The sequence below is a fragment of the Mauremys reevesii genome, linkage group 4 (genome assembly GCF_016161935.1).
Source record: "Mauremys reevesii isolate NIE-2019 linkage group 4, ASM1616193v1, whole genome shotgun sequence".
Taxonomy (NCBI): domain Eukaryota; kingdom Metazoa; phylum Chordata; order Testudines; family Geoemydidae; genus Mauremys; species Mauremys reevesii.
Window position 1 is genome coordinate 122759081 of NC_052626.1, and position 24722 is coordinate 122783802.

Sequence of the window (24722 nt, forward strand, 5' to 3'; positions counted from 1 at the left end):
CTGGTACTGGCCGCTGTCAGAGACAGGAGACTGGGTACCAGATTCCAGCTCCCATCCAGCCTGGCAGCGCCCATGTTCCAAGGATTTGTTTCCTCATTTCTGTGGCATCCCTCGCCTTGGAAGGCCCCTGTGTTACAGGGATCACAACATAAAAGCACCAGGGGACCTTGGATGACCTCAAGCTAATCTTCACCCAAAGCCAGCCCTGAATCCGGAAGGCTGCTCACTAATCTCTCTGTGCAGAAACTACTGACTCACCGAACCAACCACTTCTCCATGGGAAAGTTATACCGGGTGTGTTGGGGGGGGACCCCACAGCCATCTCCTCCAAACCCCCTCCTTCCCCTGGCTCCCACTTCCCCCACCGAGCTGCTTTCACTTTCCGCCGAGGGACCCAAACACTAAACCCGAAACTGAGCTTGTTCCTTGTCTGCGAAGATGAGAAGCGGCCCAGGGCTAACACGAGGCCCCAGGAGTAAAAGGAGGCTGGCTCCTCACAGCCTTGCACCAGGAGACTTCACCATCCAGATCCAGCAGCAGGGACTTACTCTCTTTGGGATGGCACCCCCACCTCCAGCAGTGCCATGAGTGAGGCAGCCTCCAACGCACCGTGATGACCTCATCATTCTCAGGGCCTCTCAGTCCATTAGGGTTACTGTGTAGAGGGGGCTTGTGGGCTGGTCACGGTCTGTGGGTGCCTGTGAGCTCTTTAGGGCAGATTGCCTTTTGGTTCTGTGTCTGTACAGCACCTAGCACAATGTGGTCCAGGGCCACGACAGGGGCTCCTAGGCACTACTGTAATACTGTACACCTAATACAGAATAACAAGCTGCCGGCCTGAATCCAGGGCAGCAATCAGGCCTGAAAATGGCTCCATTTTGCCATCTGTTTGGCGGCTCATGCCAGATGACTGAATCGATAATGTGCACATACTTCCTACAGGGGCCATGGTCCACCTCCCCAAAACCACCCCACGGGATGAGTGTAGGAGTGACCTGCCCTCTAGGTGGATGTCCCCATGCAGGGATGAGGACACAGGAGCTTGTTTGCTGTAGGAAAACATGCTTTGGGGTGGTTATGTCCCCAGGGCAGCCCCCTATGCTAATATAAGACTAGGGTCTGGTGCACCAGTGCAGTGAGCAATGGCTCCAGTGCAACCACGCTCACGTAACTGCACTAGGACAGACTGCTGCCATCTAGACACAGCTTCACTGGCTGCATGGGGAAGAGTTTGTCCCAGAGCCGTGCTGCAGAGTCCAGAGCAGAGGGATGGCCCTGGTGCTTCCTGCAAAGCTCCTAGAACTAGGCCGAACATTTTGGATGGAAACGTTTTCCCACCAGAAACGCACTTTTGTCGAAATCAAAACATTTTGCAGGACTTTATGAAACCGTCACCAGAAAAAATGTCAAAGAGAATCACCTAGAACGCAGCATTTCAATTCACGTAGACTTTGCTAGGCTAGTAAAATATTCCCTTATGTTTGCATACAGAATTTATCAAACACTACCTCTTATTTCATTGTCTATTATCATGTTTTGACTTTATTCAGCCCCGCCCCCCATTTTGCCTTGCCGGAACAATACACCTCAATGTTACCCGAATGAAACTGTTCGGCGTTCCAAAGCTGAAATATTCCAGAATTTCTAGCCGGCCGGGAATTTCCACTTCTCCAAATTGGACTGAAAACCAACGTTGAAACATCAGAATTTTCATGGAACGAAAATTTTCTCTTCCATACAGCTCTAAAAATTAGCATTCTTGCACCCAGCAGTGGCTGTTCCAAGCTCTGCTCAACTTTGATATTATTTGACACCATCATTCTACACCCTTTGCTCTGTTTCCTTTTCCCGAACAAGGGGGAAGGACTTTTTCCCTTTAAAACTGAAGGTGGAAGGACACTATGGCAGGAGGCGGTGCACATGGAAGCATCCCCAAGGCACTGCTGCGTTATCCCTACGCAGCAGGTGGAGACCGTGTCTGTACAGCACCTAACACAATGGGATCTCCGTGCTGAGCAAGATCTGGGGGAGACAGGGACAGTTGTTTATGGATCCTTCAGTTCAGTCCAAAATCTTAAGCCCCAAATACTGTTCAGGTTCAAGTGGCACAGGTTCTAGCCCTGACGCCTCCCTGTGAGCTCAGGGAAAGGTTTACCCAGCCCCTTATTGGGACTGAGAGGATCTGCCACTGAAGGATCTTGACTGTACAAGGTGCTCAACCCAAATCAAAGCCCCCCCTGTTTCCCGAGGCAACACCTCATGCCTCCCGCAGTCAAGTGAGGCGCAGACCCACAACACCCTTTGTAAGGGGAGCCGAGGAGCAGCTCTCAGACCTGCACGCCCCAGGCCAGAACTGGTGTCAGGCAGGGAATATGCATCCTCGACCACCTTATACCATGCCCGTCACTCTGCAACAAGCCTGTGCCCCCTAGGTCCTTCCCAGCGGTCAATACAGTGCAGGTCACAGCCATGGGTAACACTGTGGCAAGAACACAGCTCCTCCCACTCCCAAAGCCCAGGCCCTGCCACTTGAGCTCCAGGAGAATCTCCTTTAGCTGTTAGCAACACGGGGCCTATGACACACAATGCAGCAGTTTTGATCCCATCCAGTAGAGGCCAGCACAACTCACATGAACCCATTCATTAAGCCTCATCTGCACTCCTCTCAGGCTGCGCTGTTATGTTGTTGGCTCTGCCAAGCTAAGCAGCACTCAGCTGTGTTAGTGCTCGGATGGGGGACCTGAACAGACTAGATCATTCAGAGGCAGGCACTCTCCTCATCTGAGTCAGGATGGGGCGCAGTGGGGCTGCTGGAGGGACTGTTACTCAGATTAGACACTTGAGGCCCCATTTAGGGTCCCTAATGCCTCCTGCAGTAGCAGGGGCGGCTCTAGGCATTTTGCCGCCCCAAGCACGGCAGGCAGGCTGCCTTTGGTAGCTTGCCTGCGGGAGGTCTCCGGTCCTGCGAATTCGGCAGCAGCCTGCGGGAGGTCCGCCGAAGCCACGGGACCAGCGGACCCTCCGCAGGCCTGCCGCCCTCGCGGCGACTGGCAGAGCGCACCCCCCGTGGCTTGCCGCCCCAAGCAGGTGCTTGGGGTGCTGGTGCCTGGAGCCGCCCCTGTGCAGTAGTGACCCCATTAGCACAGGGGCTGGGGCAGGGGGTATGTACAAAGCACCTGGAGGAGAAAGGGATGCTACTTGCATGCTAAGCATGATCACTAGGGCCCAGATTACTAAGGAGTTAAGCTCCTAACTCCCATTAAAATCAACTTGAGTTTGGAGCCTAAGCCCCTCTGAGAATCTGGGTGCAGGTAAGTCCAGTGTGCCCCCCATTGTAGAGCATGCTGTTACAGCAGGGGGTGAGCAATCCATTGCGAGGGGAGCAAAGCTCACCTCTACACTGCTCTCTTACAGGCAAACATGGGGAGCACTTTCCAGCGAAGGGAGCAGCTCGCTATGGAGCGATCGCAGCCGGCCGGGCCCATGCGATCGATAATAGACTAGCTCCTGCTGAGCGCCAGGGTCAGTGGCTGGAGGGCTCTTCAAAGTCTCAGAGCCAGAGAGTCACCATCTCCTGCTCCAATCCATCATATACAGTCCCCCCCGCCCCGTCTCCGCCGGAGAATGAAAAGAGGGACTGTCAAAGCAGCCAGCTCCGCCAGGGCTCCCCGAACACTGCGTTGTTTGTATCTGCCCTGACAACTGCTGGAGCACATGGAGCGGGAAGAGCACCAACACCAACAGTCGGTGCCCAGCCCAGCCACTCCCCTCCCTGCTTGGTGGGAGGAACGAGACAGATGGACGGGGTGAGAGGGGAAAGGGGCGAGAGACAAGGAGTGCAGTGTCACCGGGGTGAGAACCAAACCAGCCGGGCGTAAAGAGGAAGAGGGGGTGGGAGAAATTTGCAAGCTGCCCTGGGAGGTGGGGAGAGATATCCTATCTATCTCCTAGAACCGGAAGGGATCTTGAAAGGTCATCGAGTCCAGCCCCCTGCCTTCAATTGCAGGACCAAGTACTGATTGTGCCCCAGATCTCTAAGTGGCCCCCTCAAGGATTGAACTCACAACCCTGGGTTTAGCAGGCCAATGCTCAAACCACTGAGCTATCCCTCAAATAAGAGGGAGAGCCCCCTGCTTCCGCTGCAGAACTGGAGCTGTGCAGCAATTTGCAGGATCAGGCCCTTTAAAGCCCATCCACAGGGGTGGAACGTTAACCCCGGTATATGCTAGCGGTGTGCAATATTCCTCTCTAGTGGCTGGTGCCCCAAAGGATAACGGCCTACTATACTCACCAGGTAACAGAGTGACTCCTGTGCCTTGAGCCAAGGGTCAAACTGTGCTGCTGAGCCAGCCAAGGGACCTCCCAAAAACAGCTCCGAGCACACCCACTCCCCCAATGGGCAGGAGAGCAGGGTGTGTTTGAACAACGCACCCTCCACCCCCAGCACAGACGTCCTTAAAGGGCACTCGCCCAGGTCAGCCGGAGTGCAGCTTAGCTTGCACAACAGCACTGAGCAGAGTCCAGCAACAGCCGTTCTCAGGGGCTGCCTCGCCCCGGGCACAGGGCCCCACTCACACACCAGGCACTGCGCCCCCAGTCCGTCTCCCCTCCACCATCCACGCTGGGCACAGCCTCCCAGCTCTTCCCTGCTTTGGGTCATGCCCTGTTCTCTTCTGTGCAGGCCTGCCAACCGGGGGTCTGCCCCAGCCCTCTGCCCGCCTTGGGCTCAGCTCTCCAGCCAGGCCCCAGCTGCTGTGGGCTGCCTTCCTCGCAGGCCAACCCTGCACAAGTGTAGCTGGTGGGGCTAATGGAACAGAACAGATTGGCCCAAGGCCTCTGCTCTTAACAGTCCAGGGAGCAGCGCCCCCGGCTGGCTGGCGAGCCCTGCAGTAATGAGCCGGAAGGGGGAAAATACCCTAGCTAAGGAAAGTGGCAGACATGACTCCAACACAGCGACTCTGATCAGGTTACTGATAACAGCGACATGAGTGATTCCAGAGACAGCCTTTGCAGCCACAGTAGGGAGCTGCAGATGGCATGTGCTGGAGTCACACACTGCTGATGCCCCCGCGTACCCTGCTGGAAGGGTATTGACTCAGAGCACATTGCACTGATACAGGCTTTCAGCCACAGACATCAGAGCCATTCCCAAGGGAAGCCAACTACTACCAGCATCATGATACAGACGGGGAAACTGAGGCACATGGGCGTGACTTGCCCAAAGTTGGTCAACGGCAAAGCTGGGAATAGAACCCAGGACTCCTGACTCCGAATCCAGTGGCCCTGGGCTCCCTCCTCCGCCTGTTGGCATACCGCCCTGACTGCAGAGAGGCATGCAGCTGGACCCCTGCCCCGCAGCTAGCCAGGTGACCAGGGCCACTGGCACATATGGCTCAAGTGCATTTGGAGGTTCACAGTTTCCCCGTCGCCGCCTGCCTCCTCCTGCTCAGAGGCAAGGGCTGGGGGCAGTCACCCAGTCGACATCCTCAGAGCTTCCCTGGCGTACCAGGCCCATGAGTGGATTCACGCCCATGCCCCTCCTCCATCGAGGGCAGCCAGCTGTACGGCGCTCCCTTGGCATCGGGACCCAGAAGTTGCTGTGTGGTCAGTTGGCCTAGGCTCAGCCCAGAAGCCAGGCTGCCCAATACAGACACCCTGTTAATACCAAGGAAGGAGGGGATGATTTAGGGTGCTCTGAGGGGTCTAACTAGTACAGCTGGGATGCAACAGAGAAAGGGAAGCTGTAGGCTGCCTAGCAATCTGAGCTCTCCAGGGCTATGGGATACTCTCCCGGTGGGAGCCCCATCTCTTGGGACACTTCAGCCTAGAGGGGGGTGAAACACTGGAAAACACAGGAGAGGAAATGAGCTTGCACTAGGGGCAGATGGCTTAGGCCTGCTATTAGGGAAGCATGGCCTAGTGGACAGACCCCCAGACTGCAATTCAGGAGACCTAGGTTCTACTCCTGGCTCTGCCGGAGACCTTGGGCAAGTCTCTGTACCTCAGTTTCCCCCTCTGTGAAGCAGGGATGATGATCCTAATTCGCTTTGGGATGAACAGCACTAGATATCAGGATCATCCAATGGCGGCAGGAGCCGAGCACCTAGCGGCCCCAGGTCTGTCCCACCACCCTGTGGACAAAATACGCTCCCTTGATCTGTCTCCGAACGCTCCCTTGGGGGCAGGCCTCAAACCCAAAGTGAGGCACCAAATGCCCTTCACTAGCAGCTCTTCTGTGCTGGCATCATAACACGACTGTGTCCGAGGCACAACGCAGCTCGGGGGGGTTCAGGCCCTGTGCCTCTAGTGTTAACATCCTGATTCAGCCCTCTTTAACCCAGGCAACCCTCCATCTCATCTGAGCTGCTGCAGCCCTAGGAGAGGTGACAACCTCGTGTCTTCCTCTGGCAGCTGGAAGCACGGGACATGTCAGCCACCGGCACGGCAGTAGCCTCCCTGGCCATCAATAGCTGTGGCTGGGTTTAAGCTCTGGCTAAATCAGGGATCGGCAACCTCTGGCATGCGGCTCGCCAGGGTAAGCACCCTGGCGGGCCAGGCCAGTTTGTTTACGTGCCGCGTCGGCAGGTTCGGCCGATCACGGCTCCCACTGGCTGCGGTTCGCTGTCCCAGGACAAAGGGGGTGGCGGGAAGCGGGGCGAGCCGAGGGATGTGCTGGCCGTGGCTTCCCGCCACCCCCATTGGCCTGGGACAGTGATCAGCCGAACCTGCCGACGCAGCAGGTAAACAAACTGGGCTAATCCTTCGCTTTGATGTCCCCGAACACGGCAGCGTTGTTTTAAGCCCCTAGCAGCAAGTACTGCGCTGAGCCCTTGGCGGATGCGTATGATGTTCTGCGGGGGAGCCAGCGGAAGGGATGGGAGGGGTGAGATCTGGACCATGTGTACAGAACAGACATTCCTCTCGGATTTAACATTCCTCCCCCCGCCCCCAAACACACAAACTCCCCTGCTCCCATCCTTCCCCTCGACCTCAGAACAACTCCAGTGAGGGAAGGCCGCTGTCTGCCTCATCATGCGTCTGCGGTTTGGAACTGCTCGGTGCGAGCGGGGCCGCTGCGCTCAGCCAGCCGGCGGCGGGGGAACAAGCTGAACCCTATGGAAAGAAGGATTTGCGGAAGAGGAGAGAGGCTGCATTGCTGAGCCGTGAGTTTGCCGGAAATTAATTGGTGGGGGCACGGGGAGATCGGTGCAGACACAACTAAGGCCAGTGGGGGGGTGGGGAGCAGACACCCGACACCTAGCGGTTAGAGGGCAGCAAATGCGTGGGGCCCCTGGAGCGCTCTCAGCAAACCCTCGGGGAATGGCATCTGACCCCAGGGAGCAGGGCTGTGCTAGGACACAGGGGTCACTCTGGCATGCAGAAGATGTGTTGCCACGGTATTTGGTGGGTGAAAGTCCTCAGTGTCATATTAATCCTGGGGGTAGCTGTGGGGCATAAGAGGGGTCCCTTTTGCACAGTGGGGAACTGTCACCCCATGCACCCCTTAGTCAGTGTAGCCTGGGCAGGGTGCGGTGATGTTATATACTCTCAAAGGCAATGAGGGAAGCTTTCTGGGTGGCTGAATTTTTCCCATACAGACTCCTAGTTCAGCAGGGGTAGGAGCCATAGCAGGAAATCCAGTCTCACCCTGCACGCTCAGCTAGCAGAAGCCAGCCAGATGGCACAACAGCCCATTCGCTGGCATTTACGGAACTGGCACAGTCACTTCGCCACGATTCGTGAGTGCCTCCCTGTCCTCAAGCAGTCCAATGAAAAGACAACAACCATCCCTAGCTCTCATCCAGTCCTTTTCATCACCACCTGTCCTGTGTTGATCCTCACGGGCCCTGGGAGGCAGGGCAGGGCTACTAGCCACATTGGGCAGATGGGAAACTGAGGCACAGAGTGATTAAGTGACTCTCCCAAGGTCACATGGGAAGGCTGCAGAGCATGGAATTCAATGCAGGTCTCCCAAGTCATAGATTAGGGCCCTAACCACCAGACCATCCTCCTGAACCCTGAAACAATCACAAACCTGAGCCCAAATGATTTGTGGCAAGAGTGTTCCTTGATATTTATTAGTCCCAGCAGACCTGGCTTCTATTCCCAGCTCTGCCACCGGCCTGCTGCGGGATCTTGTCAAGTCATTCCCCCTCCCTGTGCCTCATTTTCCCCATCTGTAAAACGGGGATAATGATTCTGACCTCCTCTGCGAAGCACTTTGAGAGCTACTGATGCAAGCGTTAAGGAAGACCTAGGGGTTATTATACTCCACCTAGTCCCAAGCTTTCAGCCATCCAGACAGGAAACAGAAATGATCCCAGTGTGACTGAGGGGGCCAATCTGACAACAGGAACAAGGACAATTCTAAACCCTTGGTGAAGAATCCATAGGGCGGAAATTTGCAACATCTATTCAGCCTAATCTTTGACAAACAGAACTGGCAGAAAATCCAATCAATTCACAACTGCTTCCCTGCCCAGAAGGGAGACCAGCTCCATAGTGACTATGGAACAGCTCCTCCTCCTGCACAACGCCTGTCGATTTCTAAAGGAAACAACAAATATTTGACGTGCCTAGACGTGTATGCACAGCACCTAACACAATGGGGCTCGAGTCTATAGCTGGGGCTCCTTGGTGCTACCATAATACACCTAATGAATAGTGTCCCGCGCCCATCGCAAAGGGGTCTTGGTCCAGGACAAACCTGGATAAATGGTCTCCTTTGAAAATCCACAAGCAATCGATATGTTATTGAGATCTGGCTTGAGGAGCATGTGCCAGCATTCGAACAGGTGTGATACGACCACTGCAGGCTGAGCTCGGTTCTACTGCCCGAGGTAAAGGAGAATTTCTATTTGTGATGCAATCTTCTGCGCTGACTACAAGGTAACCTGCAAAAGCGGGTGGTGGGGAACAAGTCTGTCCCCCTTTGGCTTCTTTACGGTCCCCTCAGAAATTCAGGGCTTGTCTATCCTGGAGGGCTCTCTGCTGACTGGTGTGCATGGGAGTGATACACAGACAGATGAAGGGTGCTGGAGCCAAACAGATCCCACCACCCCATGACTGCCAATGCACCTCAAACCCGAAGTCCTGCCCCCATTGCCCCACAGCTCTGCCCATGCCCCTCTATCCTAACCCACAGCCCCTTGCCATTCCAGTCCAGGGCCACATCAAATCAACTAAAGACACTTCCCATGCACTCGGCAGGATAGGAGTCCAATGGCCAGTTCAGCACAGGGCATGGGTTGGCTTCCTAGTAATCTACCAGTCTCTGACTCATTCCAACAGGAGATTTGCATAGTCAGGTCAGGTGCATCCAAACTTTCCCTACGCAGGCAGCGCAGCGTTAAAACACCTCGGTAGATTCCTCCCTGGGCCTGTGCATGAGGGAGAGAGCAGACCTTGCCTTCAGATAGCAGGGCCTGTGCTCAGCCCCTCTAGCTCCCATCCGATCGCCAGGACCAAGCCCAAGAGGTCATTCAGACACAGGACATGTATGTCACTGAGTGCAGACTCCATGTCACCGTAGCTACCAGCGATTAGCAGCACAGCCGCACGGGCCGCTTGGAGATACTTTCTGGCACACACAATCAGCCTGTGGAACTCCCTGCCATTAGACCGGATTCAGGCACAAAGCTTCTCTCCATTAGCTCTAGAAATGGACTATAGTCATACACCTTTGTCTGTAACAATGGGGCTGAGTGGATGTGAACCCCCCATTCCCATTACCGTTGATAGGAGAAGAAAAATCTCAGCCTAAGAGCCCATGGGACGAGTCCTGCCCCGGCCCCCAAGTCAATGAGCTGCACAGGCCATAAGCAGAGGGAGACTAGCCCCATGGCTTTGGGATCGGGGGGTGAGAGGCTGGATGCTGTGGGGACTGGCAGGGGGTGCTGCTGCTCTGGCCCTTACATACTAACTAGGGGCCCAACCTGGCATAGTGCTTGGCACCCAGCACCCCCCAGCGGGCACCAGGGTGGAGGGAACCAGGATCTGGAGGCGGGGGTGGCATCTAGTGGTCAGAGCAGGGCACTAGGCTCAGCCCCTTCCCTGGTACTGTGAGCCCTGCGGTTGCCTTCGCCATCGGGCAGTAGCCATCCCTCCTCCCAGACCAGGAAGCCCTTAGCTAGAAGGTGCTCAAGAGACGCAGGGCATTAGAACACCACCCACAGCGCCCAGGACATGGTACCTCTCGAGCCCGGGGTCTACTCCAGGGCAGAGCAGGATTATCATCCACGGCTAAGGGACTGTCCTGAGGTCACAGTGAGTGGGTCCCCCGGGCCAGGTCCTGGATGAGGCCCTCACTGTGCTGGGCGCCGCGCAGACCCAGCACAGAACCCGGGTCTCCTCAGCCTGGGTGCAGTGACCCAGCCGTGGGACCATCCTGTCACTCATCTGAACAGCAGCTTAGCCCCCAAACAACCCAGCCCAAAGCCCCAGTCCTGCAGCACCCCCGTGGCTCCTGCTCCATTTCCCACCCAAACTCCCAGGGACTCCCGGATTCTGTTCCTGACTCTGCCACCTACTCATCACTTTGGGCAAGTCACAGTCCCCCCTCTGTGCCTCAGTTTCCCCCCACCTTAAATAGGGGGATGAGAATAACAATGACACCCACCCACCCCACATTTCTTCTGTCAGAGCAGTGTCTGAGGTGCTGAGTGCCAGTGACTTCAGAGGTTGCTTTGGGTACCCAGCGCATCCCAGGCAAGGATCAGCAGCTGCAGCTGAGGAGGGATTGTTTAGTCTGCAGAACTGGGATTGTTTAGTCTGCAGAAGAGAAGAACTCAGTGGTAGAAGATGACAGAAAGGGTGGTGAAGCACTGGAATGGGTTACCTAGGGAGGTGGTGGAATCTCTTTCCTTAGAGGTTTTTTAAGGTCAGGCTTGACAAAGCCCTGGCTGGGATGATTTAGTTGGGTTTGGTCCTGCTTTGAGCAGGGGGTTGGACTAGATGACCTCCTGAGGTCCCTTCCAACCCTGAGATTCTATGAATCTATGATTCTATGTCATCAGGTGCTACAGAATCATAGAATCTCAGGGTTGGAAGGGACCTCAGGAGGTCTAGTCAAAGCAGGACCAGTCCCCAGAGAGATTTTTGCCACCGGTTCCCTAAATGTCCCCCTCAAGGATTGAACTCACAACCCTGGGTTTAGCAGGCCAATACTCAATGAGAATGAGACAGCTCATTCCCCCCAGTGAGAATGAGAGAGCTTTCAGGTGCAGGCTAGAACAACCCCACCCTGTCAGCCTCCCCTTAGCAGGATGGCGGGTGGCCAAGTTACCAAACCTCCCGATGGGGTTGAGGCGGAGAGAACGGCCACGCCCCATCTCTGCCTCTCGGCTCCTTCCCCGCGTGCCCACATCTGGCTCTGCTAGGGAAGACTAGACATAGCAGATCATGATTAGCAGGTTGCTCGGCTGCAAACAAGAGAACCTGGTGCACAAGCAGGCGCAAGCCAGGGAAAGAGAGAGTGTGCAGACAGATCAGGACTGTGTGTGGGGGGAGCCCAGGGCTAGGACAGCAGAGGGACTGCGGGTAAGTACTGGGAGGCTTGACCGAGCACAGGTGAATGGTGGCAGTTGTTCTCAGGAGATTCCCATGGGTACTGCAGGCCAGGATCTAGGTGCACAGTCAGGGCACTGGGAAGGAACCTGCACAGAACCTGCTCAGCTAGCCCGGCTCTCCCAGGCGTATCAGACATCAAACTTCACCCAATTAAAGGGAAAACCCAGGGATTCAAGGCAGGGACGGCCAAGTGCAGACCTCATCCTGCCTGTCCAGAGGGTTACCCCGACACCATCTAATGAGGAGCCATTTGGTTACGCTGCAGCCGCTGCCTCCGACTTGTTGAGACTGTAATTGCAGCTCTGGAAATGGGAGAGCAGGAAGACTGAGCTGCCAGAGGGCAACCCTCAATCACTGCGCTCACAGGGCCCCCAGCCGGTGTGAATTGGCAGAGTCACAATCCCCAAGCAGCTGAGTCACCCCAGCTGGGGGTCTTTTGGCATGTGCTTGGGGCAGGAGCGGCCCAACCCAGAGCATAGGGCGGGTATGGAGTTAAATCAGAACCCAGCATGGGACCTTTATCTTCTACTAACGAGCCCCCAGAGGCACTACAGCTCATCATGTTCCCAAGGAGCCACAAGGCTGACCCACGTGTAGCTCTATCCGGGGACAGTTTGGCACCGCTTAACCTCACACCTCAAGAGTGTCCTTATCCCCATGTCACAGTGGGGGAAACTGAGGCAGGGGGAAGGGACCTGACGTAGCCCAGGGAATCTGTAGCAGAGCAGAGACTGCAGGCTGGGAGTGCCAGTCTGCAGCAGGGACATTCAGCAAGGCTGGCCATTGCAGGTGTCAACATTTCACTGCAAGAGGGGGTGCCGTCTAGTGGGTAGAGCAGGGCCCCTCCATGGCCAGGAGACCAGGGCTCTGTTCCTAGCTCTGGTCCAGTCACTCAGTTTTTATGGGCCTCAGTCTTCCTCTGCTGTAAAATGGGGATAGCAACACAAACCTCCCCCATGTGACAGTCTGATGGTGGGGGTCCAACACAGGACCCATTGTTATTTGTTATTATTAGACACACAAAACCCTGTTCTGTTTCTGGGAGCACCACACACTAGCACTAGTGTTTAGTCTATATATGCATCTACTACTAGCTAAAGGAGTTACTCCTTTAGCTCAAGTGCTAGAAGCTTGTGCTGTTAGTGCTGAAAACCCTGGGTTCAAACCTCTTTGGTGACCCTTGGGGGTGCCACACAAGGTTCCCTGAAGTCCTACTGAATTCAATGGGACCGTGGCTCCAATGGGACCAGGAACTGGCCATCAGGGTGGTGGCTAGGAAGAGAGACATGGGCCAATTGCTGGTCTCTAGGTCTTGGCCAGCGAAGAGAACCCCAGCCCCAAGGATCCAGCTAGGCCGGAGGCTGAGAGCTCTTTGGCCTGAGTATAGGATGATGAGCCGCTAGAGCTGTAGTCGACCGCACCTGGATCTGCCCATGGCTCTGTTGGCCACAGCACCAGCAAATTCAAATGCAGCCGTCCTGCCATTAGCCTCGCTGTGCAGGGGCTGCGCTTACAGCCGCTCCAATAAAAGGGGTCAGGAGCACTGGAGAGAGAGCTCAGAACCACAGCGCTGGCTGCTGGGGGGAGGGGGGTCCTGTCTGTTAGACTTACCCCAGCCCTGATGATGTAGGACAATTCCTTCATGGCCAAAGAGTTGTCCCAGCTTCTCCTGGTGTCCTAGGAAGCACCGCCTCCGGGGAGAGGAACTTAACCTCCCTGCCTTCCAGAAACAGAGCTACAGCCCTGGGGGAACAGAGCTAACCAGGACCCTTTGCTCAAACTGACTACCTGGCAGCTGTGAAGGAGAAATCCCCTTTGGGCATGTGACAAGGCTGCTGTCAGCCACTTCCCCATCCAGGTGCCCACTTCCTCCCTTCAGAGGCTGCCTCAAAGGGCAAATATTTAACCATCTGCCAGGGCAGGCTGCAGAGACATGTTTTATGTTACGCTGCTCCTCAGTGGGGGGTGCTGCATTGAGCAGTGGGAATCCCTGCTGCCATGAGGCCAGCTTCAAGGCAAGTGACCTCCAGATGTGAGAAGCACCATTCACAGGCCGTTAGCACTTGGTTCAAAGCCTCTCCCCAGCTCCTGGAGAATTAGCTGAGATCAGCATTCTCACTTCCTTCGCTGAAGTGAAGGAGGTGGTGGTTGGCGGGAAGTTAGTGCCCAGCTGGTTTAAGGATACTGGTGTGCAGCCAGGGCGGTCTAGCTGCCCCACAGCCCCCTGCACAGCACAGGTTAGCACCTGTGTCCGCTGCGGATTCCTGCAGGATCTGGAGTTTGGATCTTAGGTACAGGCACACCCGCAAATTGGGAAGCAGGTGGGAGGCAGAAGAGGCATGTGGCAGGCTCACAGCCTGCGGGCCCAGGACAAACCTGCCCAGGGAGCCGCTCCAGCTCCACTCAGGGCCATCTCACATAGAGGGAGGGTGCGGGGATTGGGCCAGGGTATGATGTCCTATGGCCACCGCTCCACCCCACCACAAACCACTGGTCTCTGACTGGCATCCCAAGCCAAAACAGGCCAGTGCCTGGCTTCTGACCTGGGCTCTGGCACCAAGCTGCCAACCCCAGGTTCTGACTCCAGCACCGAGCTGCCAGCCCCGGGTTCTGATCCCAGCAGAGGGGTGTGGTGCCCATTAATTTCCGTTTGGGAAGCCCTGGGTGACGCTCTGTGGCGGGGAGGCAAAGTCTAACTCCTGAATTCAAACTAGTCTAGACAAAGCCCTGCAGGGATCGATCCTGCCCCAGCCTCGGAGGGACGGATTAGATGGGACCGGCAGGCCCTGTGATTCATCCCAAACCGCCCAGCCCCCTTCGCAGGCAGGGGCCGGAAGCAGACTGCCAGGGCTTTTCGGGGTGCAGGGTTTGATGGGGGTGTCCATTAGAGCTTTGTTTGCAAAGCCACGCGGACCCCGGGCACCCGCCGCCGAGCCCTGCCCGGCCCCCTGCCCCAGAGACGGATCAGGGAGCGACCCCCCAGAAGATGGGATTGCGGGGTCGCCAGAAAGCTCTCCCGGGAGCGATTCGGAGCAATCCAGTGCCCCCGGCTCCTGCTCTTCCCCGGTGCCTCTCCATTGGCAGTTTAAAACCCGCAGCTCTCACACCCTCTCTGCTGTCCCTAAGTGCCGGGGCTTTCCCAGCCTCCCAGCTAGCTCGGGGAAGCTCTGCCTGCAGACTATGCAGCAACACAGCGATTGATTGCAAATCCCCTCCCGTTTGCAACGCCGGGCTGCCTGCATTCGCGCCGCTCGCTCGCCGCACGCCAGGGGCTGCGCCTGCCCCTTCAAATCCGCCCCCCGCCAGCACCTTGGCCGGGCAAGTTGCTGAGCTCTTGCATTTCGCAGGAAGCACCGGGAAGCAAGCACCGCTTGGGTGCCGGATCCAAAAGCGCTCCCGGGGAAGGGAAGCATCGAGCCCGCTGCATAAACGAGGCAAAGCCGCTGCCTCGTGTGCTGCAGCCAGCGCTGTCTAGACCCCGGAGTCCAGGGCTGCAAAGAGGGAGAGGGGGGCGTGTGCAATGATGGGGGGCCATCTCTGCAGATTTTGCAAAGAAAATATTTGCAACTTCCTCCCCGATGAGGGATTTTTCCCCTCGTTTCCCGACACGCCTGGTTTCAAACGAGGCTAAAACCAACGGGGGAATATTTCCCCCCGGCTGAAGATCAATTCCAAGCATCAGAAAGGAAGGAAAACTGGGGGAAATGCGGCCGTTTCCCCCACAACACGGGACGCGCCCCCGGGGACACTGCCCGGCTTCCAGCTCAACAACGAGCCAAGGTTTCAGCCGGAAAATTGCAGAGCGCTGGGGGGGGGGTCCACCAACCCCGCCTGCCAAGCACAGGCTGGGCTGCAAACACCTCGCCTGGTCCCCAGCGCACACACCGGGGGGGGGCTGTCATGGTACCCCCCCTGCACCGCCCTGCTGGAGCTCAGCCCGGCTCTGCCACCCCCCGTCCCTGTCACCCCGCACTGGCGGCCGGGCCCCCCTGCAGTGGCGGGATGCGCAGCCCGGCTCCCCTCTTACCTGCTGGCCAAACGGCCCGTCCTGAGCGCCCGCCCCGCGCCCTGCACCGGGACATGCAGCATTTCCGCCTCTGCCCAGCGCCCCGCACCGCGTTCGGGTTCCCAGGGAGCAGCCACACGGAGCAAGGGAGCGAGCGAGGGAGGGGACGGCCGGGAACAAGCCCCTGCCCGCGGTCCCTCCTCCTTCCCCCACCTCCCCCCCCCTCGCGCTCCGCGGCTGGCTCCTTAAAGCTGCAGCGCCCCTTTCCCCCCAGCGCCGCCTGCCGCCCCGGAGCTGCCCCTTTAACACCCGGCGCAGGTACCACAGACAAAGGGCTGCTGCCGAGTCACCCCCTTGCAGCTCTCGGCTGCAGCAGCACAGGTCGCACACACCCGGCCTGGCCCGGGCACGAAGCTCCCACCGCCAGCACCCCAGCTAGAGACAGGGGGAGCCTGGGCTGCACCCTGGCTGAAGAATCACCTGCTTTGGGGCAGAGGGCACCTCCTCCGAGCCCAACAAAACAGCCTTAACGCCGGGGGGCACGTGCCCGGGTGCCCACGCTGGGAAATTCATAATGTCCTGGGGCTGCATTTCTCTGGGTGACTGAGGAGCCGGCTGGCTTTGTTCTTCACTAGGCCTTCTATCAGCTGGCTGCCAGGCAGCTCCAGCAAGCCCAGCCCTGCGTGGCAGGGCACTGCCAGGTTACAGTGGCAGAGGGGAACGCCCTGTGGGTACCTGTGTCACGCTGCCACCCCCCATACGGGATTCTGCAAGGACGCTCCCGCTTTTAAATCACACCAAACTCCTCCATTGGCTACGCCCGGGCTGGTCTGATTCAGAAGCAGAGAAGATGCCCCAGGGGAGGGCTCAACACCAGTGAACAGGCTTAAATCCCCTGGCTCCACTGAGTGCTATTAATTATAACCTGCATCTGGCCCACTGGCAGGCTGCTGTGGCTCTCCCCTCCATCCCCCAGCCAGGTCTGCCTTCCTCACTATTCAATGGCCAGGCTTGGATCATTCCCTCTCCAGCTAGGTACTTATCTGCCCCTTATTACCACAGAGCACCCTCCCCCCCAACCCTTACCGCGCTGATCCTTACGCACCCCTGCGAGGCAGGGCAGTGCTATGACCCCCACTTAATCAATGGGGAACCAAGGCACAGACAGGCTAAGCAGCTGGCCAGTGGCCACACAGAAGGGGCTTGGCAGAGCAGAAATTTGAACCCAGGCCTCCCACAGCTTAGGCTAGTGCCCAAACAACTGGGTCTCTGCCAGCCCCAGCTAGCAGCACCACCTTTCCCTGGGCACTGTGACTCACTGCACAACATGGCCATGTGCCTGATGCATGCAGCCTGGCAGGTGGAATCCTTCCCTCTCCTCCAGGGAGCCAGTTTGGAGGGTGCTGAAAGGTGGGCCTCCCACTTCTGATAACGCTAACGCTCCTACGGCACCTTCCATCCCCAGCGCCTTCGCAGCACCCCCAAAGTGTTTGCACCCCACGCATATAGGGCCCAGAGCAGCCCACTGCTCACTCTGACCCAGGCCAGCCAGGATGGTGTGAAAATCATTGATACAATGCCTATAGCCGTGCAGTCGGAGGTCCCATGTACACAAGGACTTGGGTACAAGCTGGGCCATGCACTGGATCTGTGTCCTCAAAGCCAGGCTACCACCTCAGGATGCTCAGGGTTTTGAACAAGGTCACGGTTACACTACAACTTCTGACAGTGCTGTAAATCAAGTCTGCCTGACTCAGCCCATGCCTATAGCCTAGACAGGGCCTCGGGAAGACATGTCAGGGAACCATGAGCAAGGAGGAATTGTTGGTGTGAGGAGGGAGAGATGGACAGAGGACGTCTGCTCTCCTGGGTCTGTAAAGATAAAAACCCATGTCTACAATATTGTTGCCGCTGAATATCAGAAACTGGCTCCTTCCAGCCCTCCTCTCCCTGGGGAGAGCCACGTGTGAGCATGGGGGTGCAGGGAGTTAGGCATCGGAAGGGCCCGCCAGCCCCTTCCATAGCCCCCAGTGCCTAACTGCACTGACTGGAGCCCCCCTCCAGAAGATGCCCCAGGAAGCATGTTTCAAATAAGCCCCCTTTTGACACCCCCTGCTGCCCAACTGCCCCGAACTCTGTATCTCCAAGTGGGGCACCCAGGCAATTGTGGGGGGTGTACACAGCCCCTGTTCACACCAGTGGGAACAACAGCTGTGTGGAGATTTGTGAGTGTGTGTAGTGGGGAATTGGAAGCACTTTCCTCCTCCCCACTGGAAGGGATCCCAGGTGCTTTCTGGCCTGAAGAGAGGCAGAGAACTGGGGACAGATTGTGGACCTGGGATGGGACAGTGAGGGTAGCTGCTGTCCTTGGCTCCAATGGCTCTGCCTGGCCTTACAGAGGCCCAATGCAGCTCTTATTAACAGTGGGGAATTAGCCACTGGCCAATGGGGTCTGGGCCCAGGGGCCCAGGCCAATTGGGGGCCCCCGGAAAAATGTGCACCCCGACCTGCTCCACCCACCTGGAGTCAGGGTTCTAGGGCTTACCCTGCTCCACTCACCTACCCGGCACTCCCCGGCTGCCCCGCTCCTGCACCCCAACCCAGCTCCCCGTCAGGAGTGCAGGGGGCGGGGGGACTGCAGGCAGAAGGGGTGGGCCCCACAACCCCCTAATCTGCCTCTGCCTATTAACATCCATGAAGAGGCTCCCACTGAGCAGGATCATGCCCTTATGGAGGAGAAAGGCACCCTGGATCTCCCTGCTGTGTCCTCTGCAGGGGTGGGCACGCTCATTTGTTGCCCGGAGGAGGCGTTTATGGGGGAGGCTGAGCTCCGCAGCAGGGTGGAGGGGGTTAATTGCAGCACTAGCAGAGCGGTTGCTGTGAGCCCTGCAGCACTGGTCCCTGTGGGCTGGGAAATAAGTAATTCCTTCCTCGGGCTTTCCTCTGCCTCAGCAGCCTCTCTCTGCGCCTTGGTAAATGAGTCTCTGCTTTCTTTATCCCTGGGTCTGGTGAAGCAGTAAAGTAAGAAGGGCCAGGCCAGGGCTCCTGCTGTCAGCTCAGAGAGGCAGCGAGTTCTTGTTTGCCAGCAGCATGCTAGGGCTAGTGCATTAAGCATGCAGATCTGTGCAGTCTCAAGCCCGCTCCAGAGCATGAATTCAGGCACCTTTTGTCCCAGATTTGCCCAAAGGGCAGTGCAATTTCCTTAATGTGATGTGGCCCTGCTATCCTTCCGGGATCACGTGGAAAGGATGCAGCTCCTGAATATTCTCCACAATTGGCAAGCAAAGGGTTAAGGCAGCTCTTAATAATAATCCCTAGCTTGTCCCAGTAGATCTCAAAGCACTTTACCAAGGAGGGCAGGATCATCACCCCCATTTTACAGCTGGGGAAACTGAGGCACGAGGTCAAGAAGTGACTTGCCCAGGGTCACCAAGCAGAACTGGGAATAGAACCTAAGTCACCTGGGTACCAGTGTAGGGCTGTGGCCACTAGGCCATGCTGTCTTCTCTAAATGAAGGAGATCACAGAGGTGGGGAAAAAACACTAGGTCCCATCCAGGCAACTCCCTTGAAGTGCAGGCAGGATTGTCTATTCCCAGGACTTTATCCGGCTGTCTCTTAATTCTAATGGCATCCTACAGTATCTTTCATGCCAAAGGGTCACCCAAATCTCTCATGCATTTAATTTTCCCCAAGAGCTAGTACTTAGAGGAGAAAGAATCATATAGTAGTTGTTACACAGGGCAGCAGTTCCAGTGGCCCAGAATTCCTTTTCTCCCCCCAGTAAAATGCAGCCATCTCTGGGGAGGAAGGTGGAAGCCATTTCACCGCGCACAACAACAACGTGGCGTTACAGTGATTCAAATGACGGGGCTTCTGCCATTTCCCACGGGAGGCTTCTCCACCGCTTGACCCTGTTCAAGGACATTTCCCCCCCCACCCACATATACAGCCTATCTCCAGACGTCTCACTGTTTGCAACAACCACCAGATCAGTGAATTATATGGCTGCTCACAGCATGCACCACCCAGCCACTACATATGCCAGACACGCAAGGCCTGGAGCCAGTCAAGCACAGACTTCCCAGAGATTACTCTGTACAAGGGCTGCATCCCTTCACATTCTCTCGGAGCTGTGTCTCTCTCCCTGCCATAACATATGGCTCCTCCACCACCACCTCCCCTCCTGCTGGCAGGCTGCCCCATTCCTCCCCTCACCCCCCACAAGGGCTAGCACACAGGGGGCAGAGTTAAAATGAAGACGTAGGCTGTCAAAACCTTAAAGAGACAGTCTCAGAGCCAGGAGGTCGACATGGGGCATTGGCAGGCCCCGATCTGCTGGGACTGGGTGCCCCATTCACAGCCGACAGGGCTAGCGGAGTTCACCAGCAGTTTGTAATGAGATGGGCGGCTGGGTGTCAAGGAGACCTGGACACCCCCCCGCCCTGGACTGTCACTCACTCACGTGCCTGACACGGTGATGAGAACTGATTGCTGCCTCAGAAGACCGAACAGCGGGTCTCGATGGGTACGTCTACATGGCAAAAGAAAGATCCAAGTCTCAGACCCTTCCTCGCCGGGTTTCAGAGCCTGGGCTCTAGCCCTAATGTCTACACTGCTATTTTTAGCCCAGCAGAGCAAACCCCAGGAGCCTGAGTCAGTTGCCTGAGGCACTGATGTGGGGTTGCTGTGTAGACATACTCAGTGGTGATTCTTTGCTGCTTAGACATACTCAGTGACTCCCCAGAGCTGAATTCCTGCATTGGCCTCGTGCTCATTTAGAGTGGCACTATTTTAATTTCACACCACTTTCAAAGCCAGTTCAGTTAAACTAGGGCACACGCCTGTGTAGACGCTCTTAGTTCCATTGTTATTGATTTGGGGTGGCAGGTGAGCAGATACCATGGTGACAGGCATCGATATCGAGATTGATAGATTTCAGTTTAGCTCAGGGGTGGGCAAACTTTTTGGCTGGAGGGCTACATCTGGGTATGGAAATTGTATGGGGGGCCATGAATACTCATGAAATTGGGGCTGGGATGCGGGAGGGGTGAGGGCTCCGGCTGGCGGTGCAGGCCAGGAGATTAGGGGTTTGGGGTACAGGAATGTGCTCTAGGCTGGGACTGAAGGGCTCAGAAGATGGGAGGGGGATCAAGACTGGGGCAGGGGGTTGGGGCGTTGGGGGGGTGTTGGCTCCGGCTGGCAGTGTGGACTCTGGGATGGGGCCAGGGGATGAGGGGTTTGGGGTGGAGAAAGGTGCTCTGGGCTGGGACCAAGGGGTTTGGAGGGTGGGAGGGGGATCAGAACTGGGGCAGGGGGTTGGGGCGTGGGGAGGGAGGTGAGGGCTCAGGGGTGCAGGTGCCAGGCGGTGTTTATCTCAAGCAGCTCTCGGAAGCAATGGTATGTCCCCCCTCCTGCTCCTACGCAGCGGCATGGCCAGGTGGCTGTACTGCGTGCTGCCCCATCTGCAGGCGCTGCCCCTGCAGCTCCCATTGGCCGTGGTTCCTAGTCAATGGGCACTGCGGAAGCAGTGCTTGGGGTGGGGGCAGCATGCAGAGTGGAGCGCCCTGGCTGCCTCTATGCATAGAAGCCAGAGTGGGGACATGCCACTGCTTCCGGGAGCTGCGTGGCACGGCCCCCAACTCTGCTTCCTGGCTGGAGCGCCAGGGCAGGGCAAACTCCAGGCCCTGCTTCCCAGTGGGAGCTCGAGGGCTGGATTAAAACAGCTGGTGTGCTGGACGTGGCCCGCGGGCCGTAGTTTGCCCACCCTGCCTTGGTCCTGGACCTGTCTTTGCCTCAGTTTCCCCATGTGTTAGTCCTACACAGCCCAGTGCATTGATTTGTACAATTTATATGACGGTAACAGTCCAACTGAGATCAGGGCCCCACTGTGCAGTTACTGCACAAACACAGAGACAGCCAGCCCCTGCCCCAAACAGCTTACAAGCTAAACAGACAAGAGGAGACTAAGGCATAGAGAAAGGAAGTGATGTGTCGACGGTCCCATAGGGGGTGAGTGACAGAGCTGGTCCTGGTGCGCAGGACTCCTGGGTCCCAGGCCTGTCCCTTGGACCGCACAGCACTGCCTCTCCCCATGCTAAGAAACCCCCTCATTGTTAGCAGCTCTAGGCTAAGGAAGGAGAATGGGAGCCCTGGCCTGGCAGCTCCTTTGCCAAAGCTCAGAGCAATGGCACTTCCTAGGTGGGAGGGGCGAGCCGATGCATCCAAGCTTGTGCCAAAGGACTTATTCATTCTGCCCACGTGCCGCTCTGCTCCAGTGTGAGGAGCTGAGCCCATTGTCTGCCTTGTAAATCAGCCAGCTCCATCGATCGTGCTCCTTCCAAAGTCTGGGTCTGCTGCAATCTCCTCTGGTGTGTGGAGAAATCAGGAAATGAGCTGTGATCCGCTGACAGCAGCCCCCATCCAAGTACCCCGTTACTCCTAGGGGTACTGCTAATAGTGTGCCATGCATCCCCTCCCCCACAAGGAGCTGCCACTCCTCCGGATCTCAGCTGGGGGCGTTGGTGACTCTGGCAGGGGAGCTCCCAGGGACACCCCTCAGCTATATTTGGAGCAGCTGGGAAAAGAGGATCGGACCCCAGAGAAAGAAAGGCAGCTGTCTCCAGCCTGCACTGCACCGCAGCTCAGAGGCTTGCTGTTCCCAGGCTGGCTGATTCTGCTGCAGGACCCGGCTGATGCAGCTTTGCTCTTCAAAAAGAGAAGCTGCGAGCGAGATCAGGGTCTAGACATCAAGATTCACACCAGCGCAACTGGGAACAGAATCTGGGCCCTTTGGTTTCAACACATACACTCCCCCAAACAGATCCTGCATTGGAACAACCCCCGCAGCCCAGGCCCACCTGAATGCAGCTCCCTGAGAAGCCTAGACAGGCCATAGTGGGCACTGCAGAGCACTGGGGGCAGAAGCCCTCGTCCCATCGGGCCCTTCTCCCTATAACCTCAGTTGCAATCAAGGCAGAGGCAGGACAAATCTCTGGACTGGGCACATGGGCTGGCAAGACTGTGTGCACCCCATCTGCCCCAAGACATGGGACTTTTCTGGGCAGAGAGCATTTTGGAGGACCATGCACCTTTCCCCAGGCTGCTGGCACAGAGCTAGGAGCCTGAACTGGCTGGGGGGCTAGAAACCAGGGTGGATTCCAAAGCCTCCTTGCTGCCAGGCAAGTATGTGACAGCTGGGGCACATGGCATGTGCCGTCGGGGACACCTGTTCAGCATGGAGATGAAGAGCCTTTGCGGAGAATTCTGCCTGACACTCATATTGTGTGTGTGTGTTTGTGTCTATATAGACACATCCAACAAAGTGGGTATTCGCCCACGAAAGCTCATGGTCCAATATGTCTGTTAGTCTATAAGGTGCCACAGGACTCTTTGCTGCTTCTATATAGAGATATATACACACACACACATACACACACACACATGCGCGTGCGCCTGGAAATGCTGAGCCTTCTGGAATGCAGCCAATGCTACACAAACATCTCACTCATCCCAGAGCACTATCACAAATGGCAAATCAGGGAATGCCCCACATGCTGGGGATCGTTGTGCAGCAGGCAGTGCAGACTCCTCCGTGGCCATCACAGGTGCAACGGCTTCAGACTGGACCACAACGGCCTTAGACTGGACCCTTACGACTGGTATATGAAGATGAGCCCCTGTCCCTTTCTAGAGTCTCTGCCTGTCCCTTGGAAAGCATCAAACCTCAGCTCCAATTAAAGGAGCCCGCACACTCTCTGGAGTGTCTCAAACCAGGTGCCCAAGCATCTGGGCTGCCAAAATCAGAAACTTCCAAAGCTTCCCAAGTCATCAATACCACAGGCAAAGAAAGATGTGTGTTCACAAAGGCAGGGGATTTCCAAGGGTCAGCGGGCCTTGCGCTTCTAAATTCCTTCAGCACTTTTGAAAAGCTGCCCCCTGAGTAGAGTAGCCCCTAGAGACCCCATGGTGCTTGGGGCTGGCCAGACATATAGCGAGAGACAATCCCTGTAGACAGACAAGGGGAAACTGAGGCATGGGGTGGGGAAGTGGCTTGCCCAAGGTCCCACATCAGGTCAGTGGCAGAGCTAGAATTAGAACCAGGGTCTCCTGACTCTCACTCCAGTCACCCAGCCGCTGGGTACCACATGAGGGTTCATGCCTCTCCACACAGTCCTGGAGTGGCCCAGTTCTTCTCCAGGTGGTGCACAGGGTCCCCACGCAGCAGCGGCACCCAGGTGTTCGGTGCGCCCCGCAGCAAACACATGGCTTGAGGTGGGCTGGGGGGACTCAGGAAGTGAAAGGGTTAATGACGTCTTGTTTGCATTCAAAAATGCTGCCAGGCGGGGAAGGGGCTGGAGAGATGTATGGAGGGGAGGGGGGGAGCAGGCTTGCTCTGTGTCTGCCTGTTACTGCTTAGGGGGGCTGTGGCCTGAGGGAAAGGCGGGGAGGGGGGTCATTAGCTCTGTCTGTGGCCATTGGCTGAGAGGGAGCCAACCAGATTCAAACCCCCAGCTCAGCTGGCCAAGTGGAACCCTTGGTGCTCTGGGGAAGGAGGGGCAGAGGCAGCTGGGGTGGGAGGTGGTGATCACTGATGCTCCCCAGGGAGGGATTTGGCTCTTTCTGTCCTAGCTCCATTGCAAACTGCTGTGAAATCCCCAAGCAGCCCCCAGGCCGTGGGGGGAGGTGCAGAAATTCCTCTGTTCTGGGTTGGTGCTTTTTTGGAAACATGGCAGGGCTGGTGCTAAAGCTCCGATTCTGGCAGGCTCTGTGCTGCGCTATCCTAGAAAACGTAGCAGATCCAGATCCACCCCGGATCAAACGGCAACGCCAGAATGGAACTCAGATCCGCCTGCTCCCAAACCACTGACAAACCGAGGAGAATCTCCGTTAGCTGGTGCGTGTATTGGGTCTCTGACACATGGCTGAGCAGCTCGGACTCCATCCCCTAGCTGCATCTCTCTCTCTCTCTCACACACACACACACCCCTCTATTTCATTACAGTACTGCCACGATGGGCTAATCCTGAACAGGACTAGTCAGGAATTTTCTGAACAAATATGTTGATTTGTCAAAACCAAAACTGTCTTCAAAACATTGCTGGGTTTGATGAAACACCCAACTTGCAAAATATTTGGTTGAAAAAGCT

At 56.7% G+C, this 24722-nt stretch overlaps 1 protein-coding gene across 9 annotated transcripts in view; it reads right to left on the minus strand.

Annotated features, from left to right (window-relative positions):
- Positions 1 to 24722, minus strand: part of NAV1 (neuron navigator 1) — a 286515-nt gene that overhangs the window by 34608 nt on the left and 227185 nt on the right. Inside the window, exon 1 of one of the 9 annotated variants that reach the window (XM_039534808.1) lies at positions 15596 to 15772. The exons of the other annotated variants lie outside the window; for them this stretch is intronic. Coding sequence (XP_039390742.1) covers positions 15596 to 15657 — 62 coding nt within the window. The 5' untranslated portion in view covers positions 15658 to 15772. Of the gene's footprint in view, positions 1 to 15595; positions 15773 to 24722 lie in introns of those variants that run through there. 9 annotated transcript variants of the gene reach the window in all.